Source organism: Jaculus jaculus, chromosome 10 (genome assembly GCF_020740685.1).
Source record: "Jaculus jaculus isolate mJacJac1 chromosome 10, mJacJac1.mat.Y.cur, whole genome shotgun sequence".
NCBI classification, from domain to species: domain Eukaryota; kingdom Metazoa; phylum Chordata; class Mammalia; order Rodentia; family Dipodidae; genus Jaculus; species Jaculus jaculus.
The window spans coordinates 116,721,111-116,735,154 of NC_059111.1; the positions used below are offsets into that span (position 1 = coordinate 116,721,111).

Sequence of the window (14,044 nt, forward strand, 5' to 3'; positions counted from 1 at the left end):
ACGCCAGGGGGCGCTGCGGCCCTCCGCGCCTCCCTCTCGTGGGCTGCAGTGGCGCCAGGCTGCCACGAGAGGGTACCCGCGGACAGATTCCCGACGCTGCCCACCGTGGGACGACGCAGGCCAAAGTGGGAGGCAGAGGTAGGAAGAAACCTTCGGCCTTTGACTTTAGAACACGTTGTTCATTCTTAGCATCAAGGGTCCCTGCCTTTGCGAGTACATGAGGAAGAGGCCAGATGATGCGACCCAACATAGGCTCAAGCAGAGAGGATGGATCAAAAATAAAACTCCTGGGAGAGGGAATTATCATGGTTTATTGTCTACAATTATGGAAGTTGTCAATTTAAAAAAAATCACAAAAATAAAATAAAACTTCCAGTCCTGGAAAGGTAGTGCAAAACTGTAACCCCCAGCACTCAGGAAGATTATTACAAGTTCAAGGCCATCCTGGTCTACATAGTGAATTCCAGGCCAGTCAGAGCTATATAGCAACATGCGGATGCCTAGGAGCGTGGACAGTAGACTTACTGTCTTAAAAAGAAAGAAAGAAGGATGGAGAGATGGCTTGGCCGTTAAGGCATTTGCCTGCAAAGCCAAAGGATCCCAGTTGAACTCTCCAGTACCCACATAGGCCAGATGCACAAGGGGCACATTCATCTGGAGTTGGTTTGCAGTGGCTGGAGGCCCTAGCGTGCCCATTCTTTCTCTCTCTCCCCCCTCTCTCTCATAAAAAACAAATAATAAATTATATATACATACATATGTGTATATATATATACATACATATACATATATATACATATATGTGTGTGTGTGTGTGTATGTGTGTGTATATATATGGAAAGAAAGAAAGAGGGCTGTAGCAGTGGTTCAGTACATAAAATGCTCAAGCCTAAGTACCTGAGTTCAACCCCAGACCCCCAGATCAATAGCTAGAAGCTGTGGCAGGTTTCTGTAATCCAAGGGCACCTACAGCAAGAAGAGAGGCGGAAAGAGGGGAATTTCCAGGAAGCTTGTGAGAGGAGTGCTGAGTAATGAGAGACCCTGACTCAAGCCAGGTGGAAAGCCAGGACCAACATGAAAATTGTTCTCTGACCTCCCCGTGCACACTGTGGAATGCACGCATGCACACATGTACACACACATGCTCTCTCTCTCTCTCTCACACACACACACACACAGAAGAAAGCAATAAATAAAATTTTTTGAGGCAAGCCCAACAGACTGGCCTTTTTTATTATTTTATTATTTTATTTTTGTTATTTTATTATTGTTATTTTGGGGGTTTTCTTTGAGGTACAGTCTTGCTCTAGCCCAGGATAATCTGGAATTCACTATGTAATCTCAGAGTGGCCTTGAACTCACAGCAATCCTCCTACCTTGCCTCCCAAGTGCTGTGATTAAAGGTGTGCACCACCACCCTTGGCGCAGACTGGACTTTTTTATGCAAGAGAGAGAAAGAGTGAGAGAGAGAATTGGCATGCCAGGGCCTCCAGCCATTGCAATCAGACTCCAGTCATGTGCACCCCCTTGTGTGTGTGTGCAATCTTGTGTGCATGCATCACTGTGCATCTGGTTTACATAGGACCTGGAGAGTCAAACATGGGTCCTTAGGCTTCACAGGCAAGTGCCTTATCCACTAAGCCATCACTACATCCCTAAATATTTATTGAGAGAAAAAAAGAAAGATCTGGGCATGGTGGCACAATGCCTTTAATCCAAGGAGGCAAAAGTACAAGGATCACTGTGAGTTTGAAGCCAGACTGGGACTACATAGTGAATTCCAGGTCATCCTGGGCTAGAGCAAGACCCTACCTCAAAAAGAAGAAAAAGAGAGAGGGCTGGAGAAATGCCCCAGCAGTAAGGTGCTTGCCTGAAAAACCTTAAGGACCAGAATTTGATCCCCCAGTACCCATGAAAGGCCATGGTGCACAAGGTAGCACATGTATCTGGAGTTCATTTGCAGTAGCTAGAGGCCCTGGCATGCCCATTCTCTCTCCCTCTCCCTCTCTCTCTCTCTCTCTCTCATAAGTAAATATAAAAAGAAAAGAGGAGAGAGAAACAAACAAACAAAAAGAATAATAAAATTCCTCTGTGGAGTAATTTTTCCACACCAGTGGAGTCGGCCAAGTGGACAATTAAAACTGCATTTTCAGAACTCCACTTTAGAAAGCAAGACGAGGTCTTTGCCTATAATCGGCCTGGTCAGGGATTCTACAGGTAAGCGGCCATTTATTCTGCTGGTCAAGAAGGGAAACAGCTCTTCAGGTCTGAAAGATTTGAGAGCAGCATACCTGTCCATGGTACTGACAGTAGAGTAAGAAGCAGGGTTTAATCCCCTCTCCCCCCCACCCCAGGTAGTGTCTCACTCAAGCCCAGGCTGACCTTTTCACTATGTGGTCTCAGGGTGGCCTTGAACTCACTGCAATCCTCCTACCTCTGCCTCCCAAGTGCTGGAATTAAAGACGTGCACCACCACAGCCAGTGTATTGTATTGTATTGTATTTTTGAGGTAGGGTCTCACTCTGGCCCAGGCTGACCTGGAATTCACTATGTAGTCTCAGGGTGGCCCTGAACTCATGGCAATTTTACCTCTGCCTACCAAGTGCTGGGATTAAAGGCGTGCACCACCACACCGGGCTGTTTTTTGGGTGGTTTTTTTTTTTTTTTTTTTTTTTTTTTTTTGAGGTAGGATCTCACTCTAGCTCCGGCTGACCTGGAATTCACTATGTAGTCTCAGAGTGGCCTCGGACTCATGGCTATCCTCCTACCTCTGCCTTTTGAGTGCTGGTAATAAAGGCGTGCGCCACCACACCTGGCTTTTTTTTTTTAAGGCAGAGTTTCACTCTAGCTCAGGCTGACCTGGAACTCACTCTGTAGCCCATGCTGGACTCAAATTCCTGGTGATCCTCCTATCCCAGGTTCCTGAGAGCAATATTAAAAGCACAAGGCGGGCTGGAGAGATGGCTTAGCGGTTAAGCGCTTGCCTGTGAAGCCTAAGGACCCCGGTTCGAGGCTTGGTTCCCCAGGACCCACATTAGCCAGATACACAAGGGGGCACACGTGTCTGGAGTTCGTTTGCAGTGGCTGGAAGCCCTGCTATGCCTATTCTCTCCCTCTCTCTCTCTCTCTCTCTCTCTCTCTCTGCCTCTTTCTCTCTCTGTCACTGTCAAATAAATAAATAAAAATAAACAATTTTTTAAAAAAAGCACAAGGCACTATGCCCTGTTTAAGAAGCAGGCTTTTTTATTTGTTTGCTTGTTTTTTGTTTGTTTTTCAAGATAGGGTCTCACTCTAGCCCAGGCTGACCTGAATTCACTATGTAGTCTCAGGGTGGTCTCGAACTCATGGTGATCCTCCTACCTCTGCCTCCCGAGTGCTGGGACTAAAGGCATGCACCACTATGCCTGGCTAAGCAGCAGTTTTTTAAACATATATTTAATTTTTTAATTTATTAAAGAAAGAAAGAGGCAGGGCTGGAGAGATGGTTTAGCAGTTAAGGTGCTTGCCTGTGATGCCTATGAATCCAGGTTCAATTCCCCAGGACCCATGTAAACCAGCTGTACAAGGTGGTGCATGCGTCTGGAGTTCATCTGCAGTGGCTAGAGGCCCTGGAGTGTCCATTCTCTCTCTCTCTCTCTCTGTCTCTCTCTCTCTCTAATAAGCAAACCAATAAAACAAGATATATTTTAAAAGAGGGAGAAAGAGAGAATGGGTGCACCAGTGCTTCTAGCCACTGCAAACAAATTCTAGACTCATGTGCCACTTTGTGCAGCTGGCTTACACGGGTACTGGGAAATCTAACCTGGATTCTTGGGCATCACAGGTAGGCACCTTAACCATTAAACTATCTCTCCAGCCCCAAGAAGCAGTTGCGCGCACGCACACACACGTGCCCACCAGGATCTCCTGTTTGGCTTTATATGGATGGCTGGGAATTGAACCTGGGCTAGCAAGGGCAAGCAGGCTTTGCAAGAGAGCCACTTTAACTGTTGAGCTACCTCCCCAACCCCAAGCAGCAGGGGTTCGTTTGGCCGGTTCTTTGTTGGTTTGTTTGGCTGGTTCTTTGTTGGTTTGTTTTTCGAGGTAGGGTCTCACATTCACCTAGGCTGACCTGGAATTCCCTCAGTAATCCCAGGCTGGTCTCAAACTCACAGCAACCCTACCTCTGCCTCCCAAGTACTGGGACTAAGGGTGTGCACCATCATGCCTAGCTAAGAAGCAGGGTTTTTTGGTTTGTTTTTGTTTTTCTGAAGTAAGGTATCTCTCTAGCCCAGGCTGACCTGGAATTCACTATGTACTCTCAGGGTGGCCTCGAACTCATGACAATTCTCCTAGCTTTGCCTCCCCACTACTGGGATTAAAGGCATGTGCCACCATGCATGGCTAGAAGCAGTTTTTGAAGTACTCCTGATTTGGGAGAAGGGGAACCCTTGTTGTCTTGAACCAGCACATTCTTTGTACTGTGCAGAAAGAACTCATTTTGGAAGGCATCTCCTCATAGTCACATGATCTTTGCTGTTTTATTTTTTTTGTATTTATTTATTTAGTTATTTGAGAGCAACAGACACAGAGAGAAAGATGGAGAGAGAGAGAGAGAGAGAGAGAGAAAGAATGGGCAGGCCAGGGCTTCCAGCCACTGCAAACAAACTCCAGATGCGTGTGCCTCCTTGTGCATCTGGCTAACATGGGTCCTGGGGAATGGAGCCTCGAACCAGTGTCCTTGGGCTTCACAGGCAAGTGCTTAACCGCTAAGCCATCTCTCCAGCCCTTATTTTATTATTGTTATTATTATTATTATTGGCTTTTCAAGGTAGGGTCTCAGTCTAGCCCCAGGCTGACCTGGACTTCACTATGTAGTCTCAGGGTGGCCTCGAATTTATGGTGATCCTCCTACCTCTGCCTCCCAAGTTCTGGGATTAAAGGCATGTGCCACCACACCCGGCTATCTTTGCTCTTTTAAACTCTTTTAAAAAAAATTTATGTATGTATTTTTAAAAACTTTAATATATATATATGTATATATATATATATTATTTGTTTGTTTATTTGAGAGTGACAGACAGAGAGAGAAAGAGGCAGATAGAGAGAATGAGCATGCCATGGCCTCCAGCCTATGTATGTATTTTTTTATTTATTTAAGACAGTGGGGGAGAGAGAGAGAGAATGGGTGCACCAGGGCCTCTAGCCACTGCAAATGAATTCCAGACGCATGCCCCACCATGTGCATCTGGCTTATGTGGGACCTGGAGAATCCAAGCCTGGGTCCTTAGGCTTTGCAGGCATGTGCCTTAACTGCTAAGCCATCCCTCCAGTCCTCAAACTGTATATATACATATACATATACATATACATATACATATATATATATATATATATATAGTTTGTATGTATGTGTGTGTGTGCCACTGCATGTAAGTAGAGGTAAGGGAACAGTCACTGGATGCTGGCTGTATCCTTCCACCTTGTTTGAAACAGTTTTTATTTGTTTTGCCACTGGGAAGGCCACTCTAGCCCTCAGGGTCTTCCTGGCTCCGCCTCCTGTTTCCCTAAACCTGTTGCGATTACAGACCCAATGCCACCTTGCATGTGGGTTTACATGGGTGCTGGAGAATTGGACTCCAGTGGGCAGGCTTGCAGAGCAAGCAACTTTAACCACTGAGCCATTTCCTTAGCCTCAATCCTTTTTTTAAAAAAAGTTTTAAAATTTATTTTTTATATATTTATTTGAGAGAGAGAATGAGGGACAGAGAGAGAGAAAGAATGAACACACCAGGGCATCCAGCCACTGCAAACGAACTCCAGATGCATTTGCCACCTTCTGCATCTGCCTTATGTGGGTCCTGGGGAATTAAACCTGGGTCCTTTGCCTTTGCAGGCAAGTGCCTTAACTAGTAAGCCATCTCTCCAGACCTAAAGATTTATTTATTTTTATTTATTTATTAGAGACAGAGAGGGGTGGGAGGGAGAGAGAGAAGTGGGGTATGGAGAGAATGGGCATGCTAGGGCCTCCAGCCACTGCAAATGAACTCCAGATGCATGCACCACCATGTGCATCTGGCTTATGTGGGACCTGGAGAATCAAACCTGGGTTCTTAGGCTTCACAGGCGAGCACCTTAACTGCCAAGCCATCTCTCCAGCCCAATCCTTGCTTTTTGGCTATGCAGAGTAGATAATAATCCCCTCTCATGGGAGAATTTAAGTCAATGAGGTGCCAAGGTCAACTGACCCAGTGAGGGCCATGACTTGATTTCAGGTCCTTGTGTGCCCAGCAATGCTTGTGTCCACTCACCACATGTTCTAAGGTCCCTTTCCCCCACCCCGATGAAAGGACAAGGAAAGGACTTGGGCTGTGTCAGTTGCCACTGAACACATGTTATTAGCTACCAAATGTCAGAGATGGTGGAAGCCACACTTCATGGCCCTAGCATGGCAAGGGAACAATTGAAGATATAAATGTGTTATAAAGTACAGTATCTAACAAACATCCCAGGTCAATGCAGAGTCCCGGAGGTGGGCTGGGGAGATGGCACAGTGATTAAAAGTGTTTGCTTGTGCAAAGCCTGCCAGCTTGGAGTTTGATTCCCTGGTACCCACATAAAGCCACAGTGCATCTGGAGTTCTTTTGTGGTAGCAAGAGGTCTTGGTGTGTTCTCTCTCTCCCTCTCTCCAAATAATAAATAAAAAGATTAAAATAAATAAAGCCAGCTGGGCGTAGTGGTGCACGCCTTTGATCCCAGCACTCGGAGACAGAGGTAGGAGGATCACTGAGAGTATGAGGCCACCCTGAGACTACATAGTGAATTCCAGGTCAGCCTGGACAAGAGTGAAACCCTACCTTGAAAAAAAAAAAAAAAAGAATGAAATAAAACCCCTGACGTCTCACTTATCAGTTCAGAGTTGGGAGCCCTCTGGGATTTGTTGGCACCAAGCTATAAATCTGGATCTTTGCCAGCATGAGTGGACAGTCCACTCCTCAGAGCATAGTTCTGAGGCAGGCGACATACCTACATTCTCAGGACCAGAGAGCCCTTGACAGTGCATGGTCTGCCACACGACCGGAGGATGACAGGCTTGTTCTAGAAGCACTTTGCTGGCAGGACTGTAAGAGAGCAATGTTTCCCTACATGTCCTTTTGAGCTTTTGGAATCTTATTCTAGTATGAAAAAAAAAGAATGTGATTACTCTTAAAACTGCCTCTTCTTCATGCATTATTTGATTGGTGTGGAAACTGCTCATACAGCTTTAATTGCAGTAATTGTAGCCCAAAGTTCCCTCCATAATTCATCAAGTCAATAAGCCTCTATTATGTATCCACCTTGTACAGCCATCAAACCAAGTACTTGACCTCTCCCTTCTTGAGTACAATACACTCTTGAAATCTGGGCTTCCGTATCAGCACAGCAACTAGCTTGGTTAATTTTGTTGTTGTTGTTGGTTTTTCGAGGTAGGGTTTCACTCTAGCTCAGGCTGACCTGGAATTTACTATGTAATCTCAGGGTGACCTCGAACTCACAGCGATCCTCTTACCTCTACCTCCTGAGTGCTGGGATTAAAGGCATGTGCCACCACGCCTGGTCTGGCTTGGTTAATTTAACAAAGGGTTGTTTGGAAGCCAATCCTCAGACAAGAAGGTATCCTAGCACTTTGCTTGCCAGTGGAGGGGTTCCAGCCTTAAACTAAGGCACCTCTTCTTTCTCCATGGCGACATCTTCTCACCAGCATTGTCTCGAGTTTTCACTGGGTTAATGTGGAGTCCAGGGGAAAGAATGCTGCATGGAAATGAGAGTTTTCCATTCACTTCTTTGATGAATTGTTGTTAGTCAAGGTATAACCAAACAAAATGTCCCTGTTTTTAAAGAAAAGTCAGACATGGTGGTGCACACCTTTAATCCCAGCACTGGGAAGCAGAGGTAGGAGGATCGCCATGAGTTCAAGGCCACTCTGAGACTCCATAGTGAATTCCAGGTCAGCCTGGGCTAGAGTGAGACCCTACCTCAAAAACAAAAAACAAAAACAAAAAAAAAAAAAGAAAGAAAGAAAGAAAGAAAGCAAAGAAAAAGGAAAAAAGGAAGCATTGATTTGCAAGGATAAAGAGAGGGGTGGGGAGCAGAGAGAGGCAGAGAGAATATGGACACAAGGGCCTCTTACCAGTGCAATGGAACTCCAGACACATGCACCACTTGGTGCATCTGGCTTTACATGGGTGGGTGCTGAGGTATTAAACCAGAGCCTTCAAGCTTTGCAAGCAAGCGCCTGTAACCACTGAGCCATCTCTACAGCTCTCCCTGACTCCCATGTATCCAAAGACAGGGTGTTACATAGCCCCGGCTGGCTCAAGTTCACTATGTAGCAAGGATGACTTTGAACTCCTAACGCTCCTGCTTCCATCTCCTAAATGCTGGGATTACAGGCGAGCACCACGCTTGGTGCGAAACCTTGTTGAGTTCCACCCTGTTCCTCAGCGCTCCCCTGGTGGCAGTGTCCCTCAGGGTGCTCCTTGTTTGAAGACACCGACCTGGCACTGGTTCTGTTCACAAGGCCAGCACAGCACTCCTGGTTGGAACGCATGCACGGAGACCAGGCAGTTCCCCTGCCCTGCTCTGTCCTTGTGTGACAAGTCGGGCTCTTTGTCGGTTTCCCTACTTACCTGGGCCAATAATAAATACATACATACATAAAAATAAAAACTAAAAAAAAAAAAATCACGTGCCTTTCCTAAAGTGCCTCTTCTTCGTGCTCCGCTTTGCTGGTTCACTTTAACTGGTTCATTCGAACTAGTTCTTTTGAACGAGGTAAGTTCCCCCTGATCCACTCGACAACGCTCTCCTGGGGACCACAGCACATGCATCTCAGCTTGCCAAGCTTAGGTCTCGGCTGGGTTCACTTGTTGGTCTTGAGTCTCTTTCTTTCCCACTGACCTGAGGTGCCCATCAAAGCCCAAGTGACTTTTGCCTCTTGAATGACAACTCTGTTGCTGGAAATCAGAGAAGGGGTGGTGTGTTGGGGGGGGGGGGACAGTAAAGGCACCGCCTTTTCTGCGTCTGAGGATGGGGGAGGTGAGCAGAGTCATGTGCAATTAGCAGATAGTTAGCACTGCTGACCCTGGGGGCTCATCAGCGCTCGGGGGCCAGCCCCCAGCAATCAGCCGGGGCAGGTCGAGAGTGTCAGGCCTGGGAATGAATAGGGCTCATCAGCGGCTCCGAAGCCAGGGAGCCAATCAGGAAAATTAATGGCAGAAGAGAGGGAGCGAGCGCGGGAGGGAGGCAGAGATAGACAGACAGACAAGAGAGGTACAGATAAAGGAATGAGAAAATAGAGTAAGATAGCCGGCGATTAAAAAACAACAACAACGAGATGAGAAAGCTAATCAAAGAAGAGAGGGATAGGAACATGAGGGATGTGGGTAAGGGAAGAGTGTGGGAGGAAGGAACCGCTTGGAAAAGGATGGGAGGAAGGTGCAGGGAGGAAAGTGAAGGCCGGGTGAGTTCTTGGCACCGTGTGGGGACTCCAGGAACTTCCCACCGAGGCTGGAATAAAGTTGGCTGCGGAGGAGGGAAGGAGAAAGAAAGGGCCAGAGCCAGTGCCAAGAGCAGAGAGATGCAAAAGTGGGGAAGACACGACCCGAGGGCGAAGGGGGGCCCTGGTGAATGTCCCCGAGCTGTGCGCGCCCTCTGCCGTCCCGCCCGGCCGGGTTCCCCCGGGCCGCCACCCTTCGCGCTCCAAGGCTGGGAGGCACACCAGGGACCCCGGGGTCCTACGTCGGGCGGGGGCGAGCGTCGCCCGGGTGTCACCCAATCCACTGCGCCCGTCCCGCGTGCACGGTCCCATCCCTCCGGATCCTCCGAGCCGAGCCGGGCCGAGCCCGGGCCGCAGTGTGTGCTAGTGGGGGTGGGGGGACAGGTGGGTGCCGGCCGGGAGGGGGACAGACCCAGCAGCTGCCACCGCCTCCTCCTCCTCTCTGCTCCTCCTCCTTGCCCGCCGCAAACTTTCACAAAGCTGCGCGTCCGACCTCATCAATCTCCATTAATAATAGTTGGTTGGACCGCGGGGGGGCGGGAGCGGTGTCCCGGGGCCGGCCGGGCCGGGGCCGCTGGGAACGGACGGGGCCGTGCGCAAGGCGCGGGAGCCGGGCGCGGTGGCGGCGGCGGGCGGAGGGAGGAAGTGAAGCGTAATTTGAGGAAGATGGATGAGTCCGGAGGGCGACACCCCCGGCCCGCCCCCTCCCTGCTTATGAGCAAGGGAGCGCGGCGCCGGAGCCACACTGCGCGGAGCCCGCGCCCCGCCGCCACCTCGGCCCGCCTGCTGGAGCCCGGAGCCCGGCGGGTGGGCGCGGGGCGCACGGAGCGCAGCGCCCCGGGACGGCCGCAGCTCCCCGCGCCATGCACCGAGCCGCGGGCGGCGGCGGCGGCCCTGGGGCCGGCGGAGGAGGCGGCGGCGGCGGGGGCGGCGGGGGACCAGGCACAGCCTTCTCCATCGACTCGCTGATCGGGCCGCCGCCGCCGCGCTCCGGCCACCTGCTCTACACCGGCTACCCGATGTTCATGCCGTACCGGCCGCTCGTGCTGCCGCAGGCGCTTGCCCCGGCGCCGCTGCCCGCCGGCCTCCCGCCTCTCGCCCCGCTCGCCTCCTTCGCCGGCCGCCTCACCAACACCTTCTGCGCAGGGCTGGGCCAGGCGGTGCCCTCCATGGTGGCGCTGACCACCGCGCTGCCCAGCTTCGCCGAGCCGCCCGACGCTTTCTACGGAGGCCCGGAGCTCGCCGCCGCCTCCAGGAGCCACCCCGAACCCGGGGGCCGTCGTCCCGAGGCCGGCCTGGAAGCCGAGGAGCTGCTGCCTGCGCGGGACAAAGTGACCGAGCCCGCTCCGCCGCCTCCTCCGCACTTCTCAGACACTTTCCCAAGTCTGCCGGGTAAGTGTCGGGGAGGCCGCACCCCCACACACACCTCACCCCACACCCCGAGGCTGCCGGGAATCCCGGGACCCACCGATGTGGAGCCCTGGACGGCCGGACCCCAGCACACGCTGCGGAACCCACTCCAGTTAGGTCTCCAACACCAGGTCCCCGGGTCCCCAGAACCCACCCTGCTCTATGGACACCCTCCAAAGCCTCATCGTCTCCCCAATTCGTGCCTCTCCTCCTAGCGAGCCTGTCCACAATTCCCTCCCCGACTCCTTGGCAGAACCACTTCATTTCTGTGCTCTCGGAGCGGGAGTCCTCCCGGGCGCCCGCAGCATCCCTGGGGGGACCGTGCCGGGACAGCGTCAGTTCAGCCAGGGCCGCGCAGTGGGCACTGACCTTCCGCGGGCACGGGGCGGGCCTGGGCTCTGCAGATGCGGGGCACAGGGAGGCTCTCATATGCCCAAGGCTTCACCTTAGTAGAGGTCACTCCCGAATTGGCGGGTTTAAAAGAACAAGGCTGCAGGGGGATCCAGAAACGACTGGCGGGGGGGGGGGGGAGAGCCTGAAGGCTAGCTGAGCCGGGAGTGGCCTGAAGACCCCAAGGTTGAGGATCACTGAGATTCAGCTAAGCGCTCTCTGGAGAGCCCCCAGGGATGTGTTCTCCTTAGAGGCACCGTGATCGGAATCCAACTTCTTGGAGCCCGGCTGGTGCTTAATCCCCAAAGCAGAAAACTGTCCCCTATCAAAGCAGATCCAGATGTTCCAAGAGCCAAAGCTTATGTCGTTTGCCAGTGCATCCAAGTACAAGTGCAGCGAACTTAAACTTCCTCGGCGCCAGGCTGCGTTCACCTCCGCTGGACTGTTCGAGGCGCCTGGCTCAGCAGGGACAGTGGTCTGGGGTGGAGTGGGGGCGGGGGGCGGTAACCAGGGCAGAGGCAAAAAAGGAAAGACGATTCCCAGAGACAGGTTTTGGCTTTCCTTGAAATTGTCCAAAGGGCTGATCACTCTTCCAGACGCCCAGGACTTCCAGAGGAGACTGACTTCCTTAGCCTCTCCCTGTTAGCCCTGGACATTTTGGCTTCCGGAATTCAGCCGCTGTTGATTTTTTTTTTTTTTATCTGGTTGGCCCAGGAGGACCCCGTGACTGGATGTGAGAACAGTATCTCCTTAGGAGGACCCGAGGATGGGAGGAAAATGTCTGCAGGATAAGGGGACAAGGTGGTGTGGGGGGGGGGGGGGCGAGTTAGGAGCACACAGAGGAGCATGCAAAGGAGGGCTTGGATTTTTTTTTTTTAATTTCAGAGTAGTATGATTTTTAGACAGAAAAGAGCAGGGCAGGCCATCTAAGAGATGCTGTGGAAGACACAGGACCTGTAAGCAGAGACAGACACACCTAGGAATGTCTTGAGCCGGAGCGAGAGGCAGGAAGGAATCTGCAGGGGCAGCAGAACCAAGCGGGCTGTGCCCAAATCACGGTTGACTTGTCTCCACTGTCAAGGCACCTCTGTTCTTATTTTTACCCATATGTATAATGGGGATCTTTGGGGAGCAAATCAATTATTGGCTATCAAACCATATGTTGAAAAGGAGGGATACACAGAGGGAAGGATGGGAGAGAATACTGAGGACAGAGGGACAGCAGGAAAGAATGTGGAGTGAGTTGCGTCCTGGAAAGATCTGGAGAGGAGGAAGAGGGCTGACGGTGGGAAGAGGGGCTTGGGGACCCGGCTAAGTGGAAAGTGAATAACTTCACTAAAAAAAAGTGTATGTGTGCATGTGTGCCGAAGAGTTCTGTCCTGGGAGAATGGGGAGAGAGAGCTAAATAACAATACTGGGAAACGGGAAAGTTTCAATGCTAGGAATAATTTTCTTGACAGGGTTTTCAATGCTGTGAGTGATGAGAAACTAGCAATTTATATGAGTGAAGAAGGAACAATTTCCTGCTCTGAGAAAAATGTTGGAAGCCAAAAGAGGGAGTGGGGGAGACAGCGAGGGAGACTTTATATTGTTCTTGGAATACCGGGAAGGGACTTCGTCGGTAATGTAATGTGACCTTGCAGAGGAAGGGCACTGAGGGTTATGGAGCTGAAAGCAATATAAAATGGGTCACAGTGGGCACTGGCAGAGGAGGCTGGGGGACAGGCTTCAGAAGAAACATCTGCAGGTACTGGGTGGGGGCCTGGCCTGTGACTGGCACCTCCGACCTCCTTGGTATGGTTTTCCTAGTCCTCCTTCCTCAACCACTCACCCACCTTCCCTGCCAAGGATTTTCCTGAGAATGAGAAGAATGCAGTTCCAGAAATGCTAGGCATAAAACCCATCCAGGGAGCCATGGTGCATGGCCATTGAAGATGGTGGTGAGGGGCTGGGGAGTTAAAGGTGCTTGCTTGCCAAGCCTGCCAGCCCAGGTTCTATTCCTGGTACCCACATAAAGCCACGTGTACAATGTGGTGCATGTGTCTGGAGTTTGTTTGCAACAGCAAGTGGCCCTGATATGCCCACTCTATCTCGCCACTTGCACATAAATAAAATATTTAAAAAAGAAAATTGTGGGGGCAAGAAATCCTCTGTTTTGAGATTATCTTGAAGTATTTAGGATGAAGTAAGAGAGTCCTCTGCTGCGAACAATGGAACAGAAGGGTCCACATCAGAAGAGTCTGGGGGAAAAAAATTGATCTTAAAGTGACAGAGGGGGAATTACTCTCCTGTGGAATGGTGACAGGAGGCTGAAGTCATCATTCACACTTGTTGAATGTTTTACAGTGAGTAACCCCTTCCATTGACCTTACAGCAAAATAGGATGTGGTGGTGCAAGTCTGTAATCCTAGTACTTAGGAGATGTGAGGTAGGAGAATCAAGAGTTCAAAGTCATCCCCAGCTACATTGGGAGTTTGAGGCCAGTCTGGACTATATGAGACTTTATCAGGAAAAATGATTTTATAGTGAAGATAGGTCATGTGGAGAATGCCAAAGTTCTGCTCACTGAGAATTACAAAGACAATTTTTTTTTCACCTGGCTAAGCATTAAGAAATATGTTACTGACTATGAAGACTGATGAAGGAAAACCACAGAACTTTATTATGATTTCAAGGATAAAGACGACATTAGTAGATGAAATGTGTGTATAGAAATAAAGAGGTAGG

The 14,044-nt window shown here is 50.4% G+C and overlaps 1 protein-coding gene across 1 annotated transcript in view; it reads left to right on the forward strand.

The window, feature by feature from the left end:
• The first annotated feature begins 9,648 nt into the window (after window positions 1-9,648).
• Gbx1 (gastrulation brain homeobox 1) overlaps window positions 9,649-14,044 on the forward strand; it is a 31,368-nt gene continuing 26,972 nt past the window's right edge. The window contains exons 1-2 of the mRNA XM_004669554.2: window positions 9,649-10,118; window positions 10,200-10,909. Coding sequence (XP_004669611.2) covers window positions 9,649-10,118; window positions 10,200-10,909 — 1,180 coding nt within the window. The remainder of the gene's footprint in view (window positions 10,119-10,199; window positions 10,910-14,044) is intronic.